General features: G+C 40.2%; 1 protein-coding gene across 4 annotated transcripts in view; it reads right to left on the reverse strand.

Moving 5' to 3' along the window:
• Positions 1 to 1887: 1887 nt before the first annotated feature.
• CLDN10 (claudin 10) overlaps positions 1888 to 13199 on the reverse strand; it is a 130892-nt gene continuing 119580 nt past the window's right edge. For 3 of the 4 annotated variants that reach the window (XM_017859216.1, XM_017859215.1, XM_017859217.1), the window contains exons 4-5: positions 2791 to 2898; positions 1891 to 2226 (exon numbers count right to left, since the gene is read on the reverse strand). In XM_017859216.1, the coding sequence (XP_017714705.1) occupies positions 2112 to 2226; positions 2791 to 2898 (223 nt within the window). In that variant the 3' untranslated portion in view covers positions 1891 to 2111. Of the gene's footprint in view, positions 2227 to 2790; positions 2899 to 13199 lie in introns of all 4 variants that reach the window. The other variant, XM_017859214.1, reaches the window with a different exon arrangement.

Consider the following 13199-nt stretch of genomic DNA (forward strand, 5'->3'; position numbering starts at 1 on the left):
GCTGCTGTGAGCTCCACCCAGTTCGAGCTTCCCAGCGGCTTTGTTTACCTACTTAAGCCTCAGCAATGGCAGGCGCCCCTCCCCCAGCCTTGCTGCTGCCTTGTGGTTAGATCGCAGACTGCTGTGCTAGCAATGAGGGAGGCTCCGTGGCCGTGGGACCTTCCCGGCCAGGTGTGGGATATAATCTCCTGGTGTGCCCGTTTGCTTAAAGCGCAGTATTGGGGTGGGAGTTACCCGATTTTCCAGGTGTTGTGTGTCTCAGTTCCCCTGGCTAGGAAAAGGGATTCCCTTCCCCCTTGTGCTTCCCAGGTGAGGCGATGCCTCGCCCTGCTTCAGCTCTCGCTGGTCGGGCTGCAGCAGCTGACCTGCACCGATTGTCCGGCACTCCCTAGTGAGATAACCCCAGTACCTCAGTTGAAAATGCAGAAATCACTGTGTTTTCTGTGTCGCTCGCGCTGGGAGTTGGAGACTGGAGCTGTTCCTACAATGTGATTTTTCTTTTAAGTCTTTCACACTTCAGGAAAATACTACATTCATCCATGTTGTGATTCATATCAGACAGTTTCTTACTCAAAGATAACACAGATACCAATTCTTATTCATACTTTGAAACGATATTTTACCCTAGACTGCCTTGGTTCAAAGGCCTAGTTTTGACATCACTGTGGCAAATTACTTAAGCTCTCTGCTTTCATTTCTGTTTCTGTAAATGCAGGATGAAAACAGTATGTATCTCCTAGGATGGCTGTGAGGAGTGAGTGAGACAGGACATGAAAGGCATGTTGCCCTTGTGGGCATGTTATATAGGGCTGGCTCTAGGAGGAAGGCTGTGTCTTTGTTCAGAAATCCCTGGAACAACTTAAATGTCTTTAGAAATGACAAGTGTCTCAGTTATCCAGTTAGTTCCATAAATAGGTTCTGGAAGACATACTAGATAGAACTCAGCCCGCCAGTTCTGAGTGAGGCACATACCACGTGGGCTTGGGATGTCCTTAACCCATTTATGCCTAAGGTTGCAATTTTTTGAATTTTTCCAATCAGACCTTGGCGATGACCTTGAGCAGTAGGATATAAATAACTCCCACACGCTTAGCGTTCCAATAATGGAACACTAGGCATAAACAGGTTTTAATTGGCTCCACAGTCAACCACGACCAATATCTCTATCTCAGCTTCTGCTGATGCCCTAGTTCAGGGCTCTGCATTCTGTGCCAGGGAAGCTCAGCCCCTTAACATGGATGTGCCACATGACAGGCAATAATATATTGGCCCCATTAGCTCTTGCTGGAGCAGTCATAATGAATTACAGTCATGACAGACACATGTAAGAAACGTAACATTTGCTAAATATGTACATGAGTCTTCATCACAGCATCATTTATGAAAACAACTAAACATTCACTAATGGTGCCAGTGGAATAAATCAGAGGACATCCCCTGCTACGTAACTCTCTGCATACATCAAAGAGAATGGTGTGGCTTTGCTTTTTCAACAGTCTACTGAGCGGCCATGGGCATGTGGAGATGGCCATGAGTAAGCAAGATTCTCTCATCCTGTAGAAGTTAAGTTATGCCAGATAACTTGCTGCTTCAACAAAATATTTAGCTTTTTAAATACATGTTGTAGAATGCTAACAACAACAACAACAAAAACCTAGAATTTGCCTGTATGCAGCCAGTAACCTGTCTATTTAACCTGGACACCTTTTGAGGACTATTCTCAGATTGCCGCCATGCTGTTTATAAGACATTGTTCCTTATATACCTGTTTATGAATGAAAAGAAACATAAGGAGTGGGTACGAAGACTTCTATCTATGAATGATTAAAAAGGCCAGAGTACAAATACTTCTTGAACTTTTGGTAGTAAATGTAGAAAACATTTTATAAATCCTGTAAATAACCTGTTTATTTTTTATAGAAAGCCACAACAGAAAATGATTAGTATATAACTGTGTAAGAACACTTACATCCATTACAATCAACAAATGCTTCAAATGCATATTTTAAAAATAGTTTTGAGTGTTAATTATGGGAGGGCCTTGATGGGATCATTTTGTGAACAGTTCGCTTTTATAATAAACTCAAGATGCAGCTTGCCAGTGAGCTCTTTTAGACATAAGCATTTTTATCAAACTGTTTTGAAGGGTTTGTTGTTTTAAAATCTTCTCCACCATGATACTTTGTCCGAGAAGACATGACAGATGTGGCCCCGTTGTATGCGTATCTGAAAGGTAAAACATAGTTTGGTAGGTTCTATTCTACGCATAGGGCAAACAAAAATGGGAAGAAACTGTTTCAGCCCGTCTTTGCCAGTATCTAAATGTAAGTCTTCCTCTTTCTTAAATAGCTTTCTTCTCTCTTGCCCCAAGAAGTATTTTCAGTGTCATGTCTGAATAACTGGTGGGATGGAGAATCTCTGCAGAAGAAACTCATGACTTGGTCATTTGTTCAGTTATCCTCTTACAAAATCATGTTTTAAAACTCGTCTTCCTGGAACCCAGGAGACTTAGTGGAGGCCATCAACATTCCTGCCTACCTACAGGAAAATTATGATGAGGCCAAAGTGAAGAACATGTCCTCATATTCAGACCCTTATTTCTACTTACAGAATTTTCTTTGTAATATAATAATGGTAAAACTTTAAAAAATTAACTGTACTCCTAACCTTTTCCAATTCTGGATTTTGGAAGTTTCTAAGAATCATATGAACTATCTGTAATTTGTCCCACATGTAATGATTTAGAATAGCATTCTACTTTTTAACAGATCATTTTGTCTCTTTTCATACCTGGGTGTTTTGTTGTTGTCAGATATTGAAAAGCAAAATATGACACCACCAATTATGCACAGTGAGGCTCCTGCCCATCCAATAAACAGAGCGGCTCCTAATTCATACCTGTGAGAAAGCATTACACAAGTATTACAGCTCACTTATTTGGGGAGTAAACAGTATTTAACACTGATAGTCAACATTTACTAAATGCTCATTATGTTTTTTTGCTATTGAAAATTGTAAAGGAAATAATAACGCCTTGTGGCTGTAAAATGCTGTAAACTCTTCCCAAAGTGTTTTTATAGCCATTAGACCATCCCAACATCCTGAAAGGAAATGAGGGCATCCACGGGGGCAAGGTCAAAGCAAAAGTAGTCACAGCCAGGGTCTCCTGACTCAGCCAGCACCTTTCCTCTGCACTCTGCCTTAACCTTGCCAAGCTTTCCGTCTGTCTATTCTGTTCTGCAGCGCAAATCATGTAGGCAGACTGTAGTTAGAAAACGAAAGGTTGCTTTTGCTGTCATGTTAGTTCAATTTAGTAAATGTTTACTAAGCACCTGCTATGTGCAAATCGTCATTAATCACTGCAGTCTAGTGGGGAAATGAATCAATAGCTATCATTTAGTGATAAATTACCATTATGCATCTCCCAGATGGCAGGTCATAGTGCTCTGCCGATGACCACAGCAGGAGCAGATGCAAAGATAAACGAGACAGTCCTTCCCTGGGAAGGCCATGAAACAAATGTACGAACAGTGCTACTGAGGACAAAAAACAAGATCACTTACAGTAGCGGACTAGAGGAAATCCTTTTAGTTCACCCAGAGAACAAGGAATGAGAAAAGTACACCAAAATCTCAGTGACTATGTGTGTTCTCATGCTTGTTTAGCTTTCTCCAGAAGAATAGGTTGATTTTAGGTTTTTGTTTGTTTTTATAAAGAGTAACTCTCATTTGGGGGCCCATAAACTTCCATTGCAAGACAAAAGAAATCTCGGTGCTTTTCAGTATAAAATAAAGCCAGGGTCGGAGGGTCTGTTTTGATAGCACAGAAGAGAGTAAGAGGTCCAGGGGAGAGTAAGAGGTCCAGGGGAAGGCAACACAGGGCCCAAGGTTAGTTCCATCCCTAGGGTGCAGGGGAGCCAAGTTCAAGAGCCAAGGCCAGGCTTCAGTATCAGATGGAGGCCACCCAGTGCTGCCTGGGGTTGTCCTGAGCCTTGCTGCACCCCCTCCTACTTGAAGCGTCACTATCTCTGAACGCTGGCTCTGCACATGGGCAGGCTTTCTGGTGTGGTCTGAGTCGCAGGCAGAGTGGTGTAATAGGATGGGCCCATCACTAGCCAGGGGAGCAGGAAGCAGGGTGTGCTTTTAATCAAGCATGCATGGTACCTGGCACTGGCATCCTATTTTAGTGAACCTCAGTATTTTAAGACACATATCACATTGATCAGGGACACGGGACCCACTTGTGCATTTTCAGTTGGGATGGAGTTATGTGCACAATAAATGCTGCTCTGTGACCATTTCTTTACTCACTCTTGTGTTGCCTTTCCTGGGACATCTGGGTGCTAGATGGGGCAAGGAACAGCTGCAACTAGGGGGAAGCCCTTCCTGCTCTGGAGCACTAACTGTGCTCTGGCATCTGAGAAACTTACGCAGGTTCCCTTAAGGGGCAATGGCAGAGACAGAGGGTTTGTATAAGTGGGGAAAACACCCTTGGTCTGCACACACACACTCTGCCTTATTAACCTTGCCACGCTTTCCATCTGTTTATTCTGTTCTACAGCGCAAATCATGTAGGCAGACTGTAGTTAGAAAACGAAAGGTTGCTTTTGCTTTCATGTTAGTTCACACACACACACACACACGAGGACTGAGCAGGAAGTCCACAAGTGAAAAAAGAGTTGGCCAGATCAGGAATGCTGAACTGGGAGTTTCAGAAAAGATACTTTCATTAAATACTGTGTTACACATCTGAAAAAGATGCCCTGGATTTCTGCAGTCAGCCCTACTTTTATGTTGTTTTAGTGAGATTATGCACACACAACAAGCAGCATGCCTGCTAAACTGGAGGTGCATGTCATTTGGCCCCTGAAACACCTGGAAATCCTAGAAGATGGCATCAGATCTGTCTGTTGGCACCCTTTTTGCTGCAGACAACTAAAGGAGTGAGCATAACTGAAAAGTTCTGCATGAAGTATATTATTATAGGATGACTATAATTATACAACATTAGCTATTTTTCTCGACTTTTTTTCCCCAGTACAGGTTAGGCTATCTTCTCTCCTGAAACTATACCTTAATATTACTCTTAGTGTAAATATGCCCTGAAAAAATGGTCTGAGATTTTTCTGAAAATATTGAACTTCACTAAAATAGAATGCCAATGCCAGATACCATGGTTGATCACAAATAAATAAATATCGCATTATTAAGAGTGGCCAGTTGGGGGATGAAGATGATAGAAATGATAAGCATAGCTTGGCACAATGAGTTCACTGAAAGAAGCATTACAAACACAGATACAGTATTACTACAAATTACAGGATAAATTACCCAGGTGGATGAGGAAGTGGGTCTACGTTAAGCCATATTGAAACTTTCTGGAGGAATTTAGGAATCATGAGTTTGGCTTATATTAATATTTAATATCTTTTAAAATATATCCTTTTAATATATCTTTTTCTTTTTTGAGATGGAGTCTCACTGTGTTGCCCAGGCTGGAGTGCAATGGTGCAATCTTAGCTCACTGCAAACCTCCACCTCCCGGGTTCAAGCAGTTCTCCTGCCTCAGCCTCCCGAGTAGTTGGGATTACAGGTGTGTGCCACCATGCCCAACTAATTTTTGTATTTTTAGTAGAGATGGGGTTTCCCAATGTTGGCCAAGCTGGTCTCGAACTCCTGACCTCAGGTGATCCACCCACCTCAGCCTCCTAAAGGGCTGAGATTACAGGTGTGAGCCACCACACATGGCCCTTTTTGAAAAATATCTTAAGTCACTATATATTGACTCTATTCCAAGGAAAAAATCATTTCCATTTGAATTTCAGTGTGAATTATGTTGGAGACAAACATTTAATAGACAGTATTCATTTAGAGATTATTTCAGAAACCATACGTCTACCCCAGAATTTTTTTTTTTAATTTGGTGGCATGTTCTTTCAGAGACTTTTTCTTCTTTCTGTTGAAAGACGTATCAGAAACTTACTCAACAGTGACTTTAATTCACACCTCTCCGTGTGTATCTGGCAAAAACTGACATGTGTTCGTATGTTTATTGCGGCACTATTCAAAATAGCAAAGACTTGGAACCAACCCAAATGTCTAGCAGTGATAGACTGGATTAAGAAAACGTGGCACATATACACCATGGAATACTATGCAGCCTTTAAAAAGGATGAGTTCATGTCCTTGGCAGGGACATGGATGAAGCTGGAAACCATCATTCTCAGCAAACTATCACAAGGACGGAAAACCAAACACAACATGTTCTCACTCACAGGTGGGAACTGAACGATGAGACTTGGACACAGGGTGGGGGCTAGTGGGGAAGGATAGCATTAGGAGAAATAACTAATGTAAATGATGAGTTGATGGGTGCAGCAAACCAATATGGCACATGTAAACCTATGTATCAAACCTGCACGTTGTGCACATGTACCCTAGAACTTAAAGTACAATAAAAAAACACACACACACAAATAAATAAAAATTAAAAAACACAAATAATAAACAGACAAAAAAAACTGACGTGTGTTATTGAAAGACATGACTGAGAAAGAGGTGACCATAATATCCACTCCAGTTTGTTCCCAGGCACATATTCTTTCACATTGATTAGGAGACTTATTTAGTCTCTGTCTGGAAATCTTTCTTCCTTTTTGGTACACTAAGAAGCTGATTTCAACACGTTGGTAAGATTATCCAAATTTCAGATTCTCTGTTGCAGGTCTTTTGTGAACAATATCCTCCTGGCCCTCGGCCAGCCTTCCTGCTCAGAGTGTGCCCTCTTTATGACTAACACCAAAGTTTCTTCATTATTCTGAAAGGTTATAAATCTACATGACACTGGACCAATCCATATCCATGACTTTCAGATTGAGGACAGAACTTCATTTATGGAGGAAAACATTGTTTTTAGAGGATCTTGGTTGATGGACTAATCAAAACCTGCATGTATAACTTCAATATACATTAATAACGTCACTAAGTGACTTTAGAAACGGAATGGGGAACAAATTTACTTCTAACAGAAATTAAAACACAGATAACTTACTTTTTCTCAAAGAAGAAACCATAAAGATCTAAGGTGCAGTCACTCTCCACCCGGCTGTATGTGGTGCTGTAGGCTGTTGTGCATGGCTCTCATTTCATGTTGAGCTGGCCAGAGCTACACCAACCTAGAGACCTTGATTCTGATGCATTTCATACTTCAACTCATATTTTAGCCATTTAGAGTAATCCTAAGGAAATGGAATGCTGAACCTCCTACTTCTGTCTTCCTGGCACCCAAATTCCTATTCTGATTTAAGTTTGCCATCTATGGGGAGCTGATATAACCTCCTCTGGTTACCTCTACAGAAATGACATGCCAGGCATTGTGCTAATCAGGTGTTCAGGGCAGATAAGAGGGACATGGCCCTGGCTCACAGATCCAGATTGTATAGTCTACTGGGGATAGTCAGACATTAAACCAATAATTACAGTAAAGTGTGATGAAACAATAAGAAGAGCATGTTTTTGCAAAGTAAACATTACCACGGTTCTCCCAAACACACTCAGATGTAGTTCAAGTCAATGTCCATGCTTTACCACGGTTCTCCCAAACACACTCAGATGTAGTTCAAGTCAATGTCCATGCTAACAACAGCTACTATTACTGCCAGCTGATTGTACTAGGACTTTTCTGTGTGTGCTAAGATTTTTTTTACAAACATTATGATATTCAGTCTTCATCATAAGCCTGGGAGATGCATATTACTATACTCATTTTACAAATGAGGAAACTAAAGCTCTGGGAGATTAAATTACTTGTTCCTTCATGTTTCAGCCAAATAAATTGTAGACCCATGATTTAAAACCCAAAACTGTGATTCCAAACCGAAGCTCTTGTCACGCCATCATCCTTTTATGTACACTTTAAGTAAAAGATTTTATAAATATAAAAAACCCAATCAATGCAACATATTTTTAGTTGTCATTTCAGAAAGATGGGAATTTTCTCTCTCCCTGGCTGGTTAAGTTCTCAGTGGCTCAAGGGCTTCAGGGCACGGGATTTTTTAATGAATGCCCTCGGGCTGCCTTTTCTTCCGGCACAAAAGAGGTGAGGATACCAATTAGAATCAGGGCATGTTGGAGCTGAAAAAGTTAAGAGCATCCCCTCCCAAAACAAAGCAAGATCGGTTTTAACAAACGAAAGCACCTCATCCTTTTAAGATCCCCAGAAAAGTGAAGTGACCTTGCTGAAGGTCACAGAGCTAGAAGCCAGGTCTTCTGCCATCCTTCAATATTGTGTGTTTTTCAAACAGTATCCTGCTCCTCATTTTAATCAAGAGTAGTAACAGCCAAAACACATTTTCCAATTAACTACGTAAGTTTTTTTTTTACAAAGTTTAAAATCCAGAAAGTACACTCATATATTATCAAATATAACATTTCAAAATTGAATTCTATTGGTCTAACAAAAAACTTTTTATTCAATGCATTGTCTTATATTAAATACAATCCAAGATCTATATAACTGCATGAATTGATTTTATTTTTATATAAGTAAGTATTCTACAGCAATGATCTGCATTTCCCCAAAATACACCTCATTCTTTTGGGGCCCCAGTTATGTGGGGTGCCCGCTCATCCTGTGTATCTCTGAGGCTGCCACAGTCCAGTCTTTATTATGAGACACTCAGCCTCCCCCTCTGCTGGGTTCTCTCCCACTGCCTGGCAGATGCCACAGTACTTCCTACCGGAGGCGTCCAACAAGACTTGCAAAATAGTGGCAGGTGCCTCCCAAATGGTGGTGAAAGTAGGATGGAATAATTTATAAGTGTCTACTTATATATGGAAACTTCATAGAGAATTCTTACATTTAGGAAACCCAAAATAAAGACATTTGGGAGGGGGGTACCTAAACAAAAAAACTGCTTTTCTGTGGCTAGATTATAATAGACATATGCCCATTATCCTTCCATGTGCTGTGATTTTCATTAGGGTAGTTCAGAATTCTAGAAGTTGCATATATTAATAACAGGTAACAATGATTGATTACCTACCATGTGTCACTGTGGTGTATGCTTTATAGACGTTTTCTTTTTATTTTCTCAAATGAACATGTTTCAAGGATTTTATTTAGCTCATTACCTAATTAGGGAAGCAGAAATATTAGGTCTGTGCAAAAGTAATTGCAGTTTTTGCTATTAAAAGTAACGACAAACACTGCAATTACTTTTGCACCAACCTAATATGTTACACATTGTCCAAAGGTAACTTCAGGAAACATATTTAGGCAATCAGGAATGCTGAAATGAATTTATAAATAGATATAAAACTGGTCTCTCTATATATACGTTTTTAAATTATGTATATATTTTATTCCTCCTAACTGAAATTTCACATCTTTGGGCCAGTATCTCCCCAATATTTTATCTTCTCTCATCCTCTTAACATTCAGAACAGGAAATACTACCTCTGTTATCCAGTCAAGGCAACTGCACTCTACCTAATATAACAGAAGAGCAAGGATGAGGATTCAGCCAGGATCAGAGCTGAGTCAAACTCCAATACCTCACCCTTCTCCTCTCCACCACCTGCCTCTCTAATAGTATGTAAAATGATCAGTGAGTGTCTACATAGGACTACTAATTCTTGAAAATTATTCACAGAAATTTAAAAATCATCCACAGTAGGACTAAATCTAATGTTGGCTAATCTTTGTTAGCCAAAGTAAACTGTAATGTAAAAGGAACATCTCATGGTCCCAAAGTCACTGTTGCTTAGCACCATCCATACCACATCGCCATTCGTGTGTGGATAATTGGGGAGTTTGCTTGGCTGTAAGTGAGAAATGAGGCACTGAGTCATAATACTTAAAGTAGGCACAATAACAGGTTTACATGCAGACTTTTAAGTCTGAATAAACTGACATCACAGAGAAGGCTGTGCTTCAAGATGGGAAATTCCTAAAATAACAAATACTGTCCTGAGATGCCTTAGGGCATGGCCAGTATTGCTAAGCTTGGGTCAAGAATCCGTGTGTGGATGTGGGTGTACATGGCTTTGTGTTGAGGTAAAAATATACAGATGGTCTTGCAGCAAAAGAAGCTTGGGTCAATCAAAAGTGTATCTGACATTTTATTCAGTCTTCAAGTAACCTACCTGAACATATTTTAGAATCGAACCAAGAGTATCCAGTTGACAACTTTAAATTATTACTTATCTCTAACTCAATGCTATGACAGAGGTGACCAACAATTTTTAAATTACACAAGCCTTATTTATTTTATTTTATATATATTTATTTATTTTTTGAGGCAGAGTCTCACTCCCTCTGTTGCCCAGGCTGGAGTGCAATGGTGCAATCTTGGCTCACTGCAACCTCCACCCCCCCGGGTTCAAGTGATTCTCCTGCCTCAGCCTCTTGAGTAGCTGGAACTATGAGCACCCGCCACCACACCCAGCTCATTTTTGTATTTTTAGTAGAGACAGGGTTTCACCTTGTTGGCCAGTCTGGCCTCGAACTCCTGACCTCAAATATCCACCCATGTTGGCCTCCCAAAGTACTGGGATTACAAGCATGAGCCACTGCACCAAGCCAAGCCTTATGGTTTCATGTTAGGTCCCCTTCAAATGTGCCTTCTATTTGAGAGCCAAGGGTCTTAAAACTATTATCTCTTCTACTAGGTCTCCAACATTTCAACATACATTTCTCTGTGGCTAACCTTAATAGACTACATAAGGTAATATACTATACATTAGTATACTGTGCATTAGGGTCAGTATCCCTAAAATAGTAGCTAACATTGAGTAAGTGTTTACTATGAACTACCATGATTCTAAACAGTTGAAGTATACTATCTCATTTAATCCTGACAACAGCCTCCTAGTATGTATTATCCTCATTCTACTGATGAGGGGCACTGGGCACAGAAAGGATAAGTAACTTCTTCAAGGTTACACAGCTAGAAAGTGACAGAGCGAAGGTTTACTCTCAGGCAGCCTGGATCCAGAGTCCTTATTCTTGAACAGTGTGCCATGCTGCCTCTCCCTGTTCCTTGAGGCGATCACCACAAGCATGCTCCGTCTTACCATTCTAGGAGAGATGCAGACAGGCAGACAGTCCTACACCACTGCGGATTTACCGTCCTTGCTGTAAGGGTCATGGAGCATGGGTCCTCTACAAGAGATTCTGAAGTGAGCAACACATCGTTTCTATTTCTAGATGCTTGTGGTCTTGTTAAGGAGACCAGCCAATAAATAAGCAGGTGCAAACCACCCAGTAGGGTTAGGATGGAAGCATGAGGTGGAAAGGGAGCACCCAAAACAGGGACACCCCACCAAGAATGCAGGTTCTGAAGGTTGATCAGAGGTTAGCCAGGATGTGAAAAGGAGAGGAGCAATGGAGGTAAGAGCTGAATTACCCGAAAGCAGGGCACACTGGCAGAAACCATGATGTCACACACTAGTCAGTAAAAACAAAAGAGAGTGCCAAATATTTAGTTCCCAAGCAGATTTTTATATCATGCTAGCATAACAAAAAGCATCAAAGTAATTCTGGTGATCTGAGGTGGCCTACACTGCTTCTGAACAAACTGAAACCACTGAATAACACTTTCTTAATGTTTAACAGTTGAACTCTGTTTTGTTCTTACCACTTGGCACTTATCTGGAATCTCCTATCTGAGAATATGTGAGATTGCTATCAACATTAGTTCATCCTCCAAATAACCTCATGAATGGAGTAAACTTAAATAAACATCAATAGTGTATTAAATTATAATAAGTATAGAAGAGAGAAATTAAATATCTTGACAAGGTCACCTGATGAGGTCAATATTCTTTTCATCCTCACCCAGGAAAATCTGTATAATCTAGAAATTTACTTCTTACATTGTCTAGTGTCCATTCAACTTGACAAGAATGAGATAATTTATCTGAAAGTAGGTAGTTGTTCATACACAAATAAATAAACGTAATCCATCACATAAACATAACCAACGACAAAAACCACATGATTATCTCAATAGATGCAAAAAAGGCCTTTGACAAAATTCAACAGCTCTTCATGCTAAAAACTCTCAATAAACTAGGCATTGATGGAACGTATATCAAAATAATAAGAGCTATTTATGACAAACCCACAGCCAATATCACACTGAATGGGCAAAACTGGAAGCATTCCCCTTCAAAAACTGGCACAAGGATGCCCTCTCTCACCACTCCTATTCAACATAGTGTTGGAAGTTCTGGCTAGGGCAATCAGGCAAGAGAAAGAAATGAAGGGTATTCAATTAGAAAAAGAGGAAGTCCAATTGTCCCTCTTTGCAGATGACATGCTTGTATATTCAGAAAACCCCATCGTCTCAATCCAAAATCTTAAGCTGATAAGCAACTTCAGCAAAGTCTCAGGATACAAAATCGATGTGCAGAAATCACAAGCATTCCTATACACTGATAACAGACAAACAGCCAAATCATGAGTAAACTCCCATTCACAATTACTTCAAATAGAATAAAATACCTAGGAATCCAACTTACAAGGGATGTGAAGGACCACTTCAAGGAGAGCTACAAACCACTGCTCAACAAAATAAAAGAGGACACGAACAAATGGAAGAACATTCCATGCTCATGGATAAGAAGAATCAATATCGTGAAAATGGCATACTGCTGACAGTAATTTACAGATTCAGTGCCATCCCCATCAAGCTACCAATAACTTTCTTCACAGAACTGGAAAAAACTACTCTAAAGTTCATATGAAACCAAAAAAGAGCCCGCATAGCCAAGACAATCCTAACCAAAAGAACAAAGCTAGAGGCATCATGCTACCTGACTTCAAACTATACTACAGGGCTATAGTAACCAAAACAGCATAGTACTGGTACCAAAACAGATATATAGAGCAATGGAAAAGAATGGAGGCTTCAGAAATGACACCACACATCTACAACCATCTGATCTTTGACAAACCTGACAAAAACAAGCAATGGGGAAAGGATTCTCTATTTAATAAACGGTGCTGGGAAAACTGGCTAGCCATATGTAAAAGCTGAAACTGGATCCCTTCCTTACACCTTATACAAAAATTAACTCAAGATGGATTAAAGACTTAAATTTAAGACCTAAAACCATAAAAACCCTCGAAGAAAACCTAGGCAATACCATTCAGGACATAGGCATGGGCAAAGACTTCATGACTAAAACACCAAA

This window comes from Rhinopithecus bieti, unplaced genomic scaffold (genome assembly GCF_001698545.2).
Source record: "Rhinopithecus bieti isolate Rb0 unplaced genomic scaffold, ASM169854v2 scaffold_46235, whole genome shotgun sequence".
NCBI lineage: Eukaryota > Metazoa > Chordata > Mammalia > Primates > Cercopithecidae > Rhinopithecus > Rhinopithecus bieti.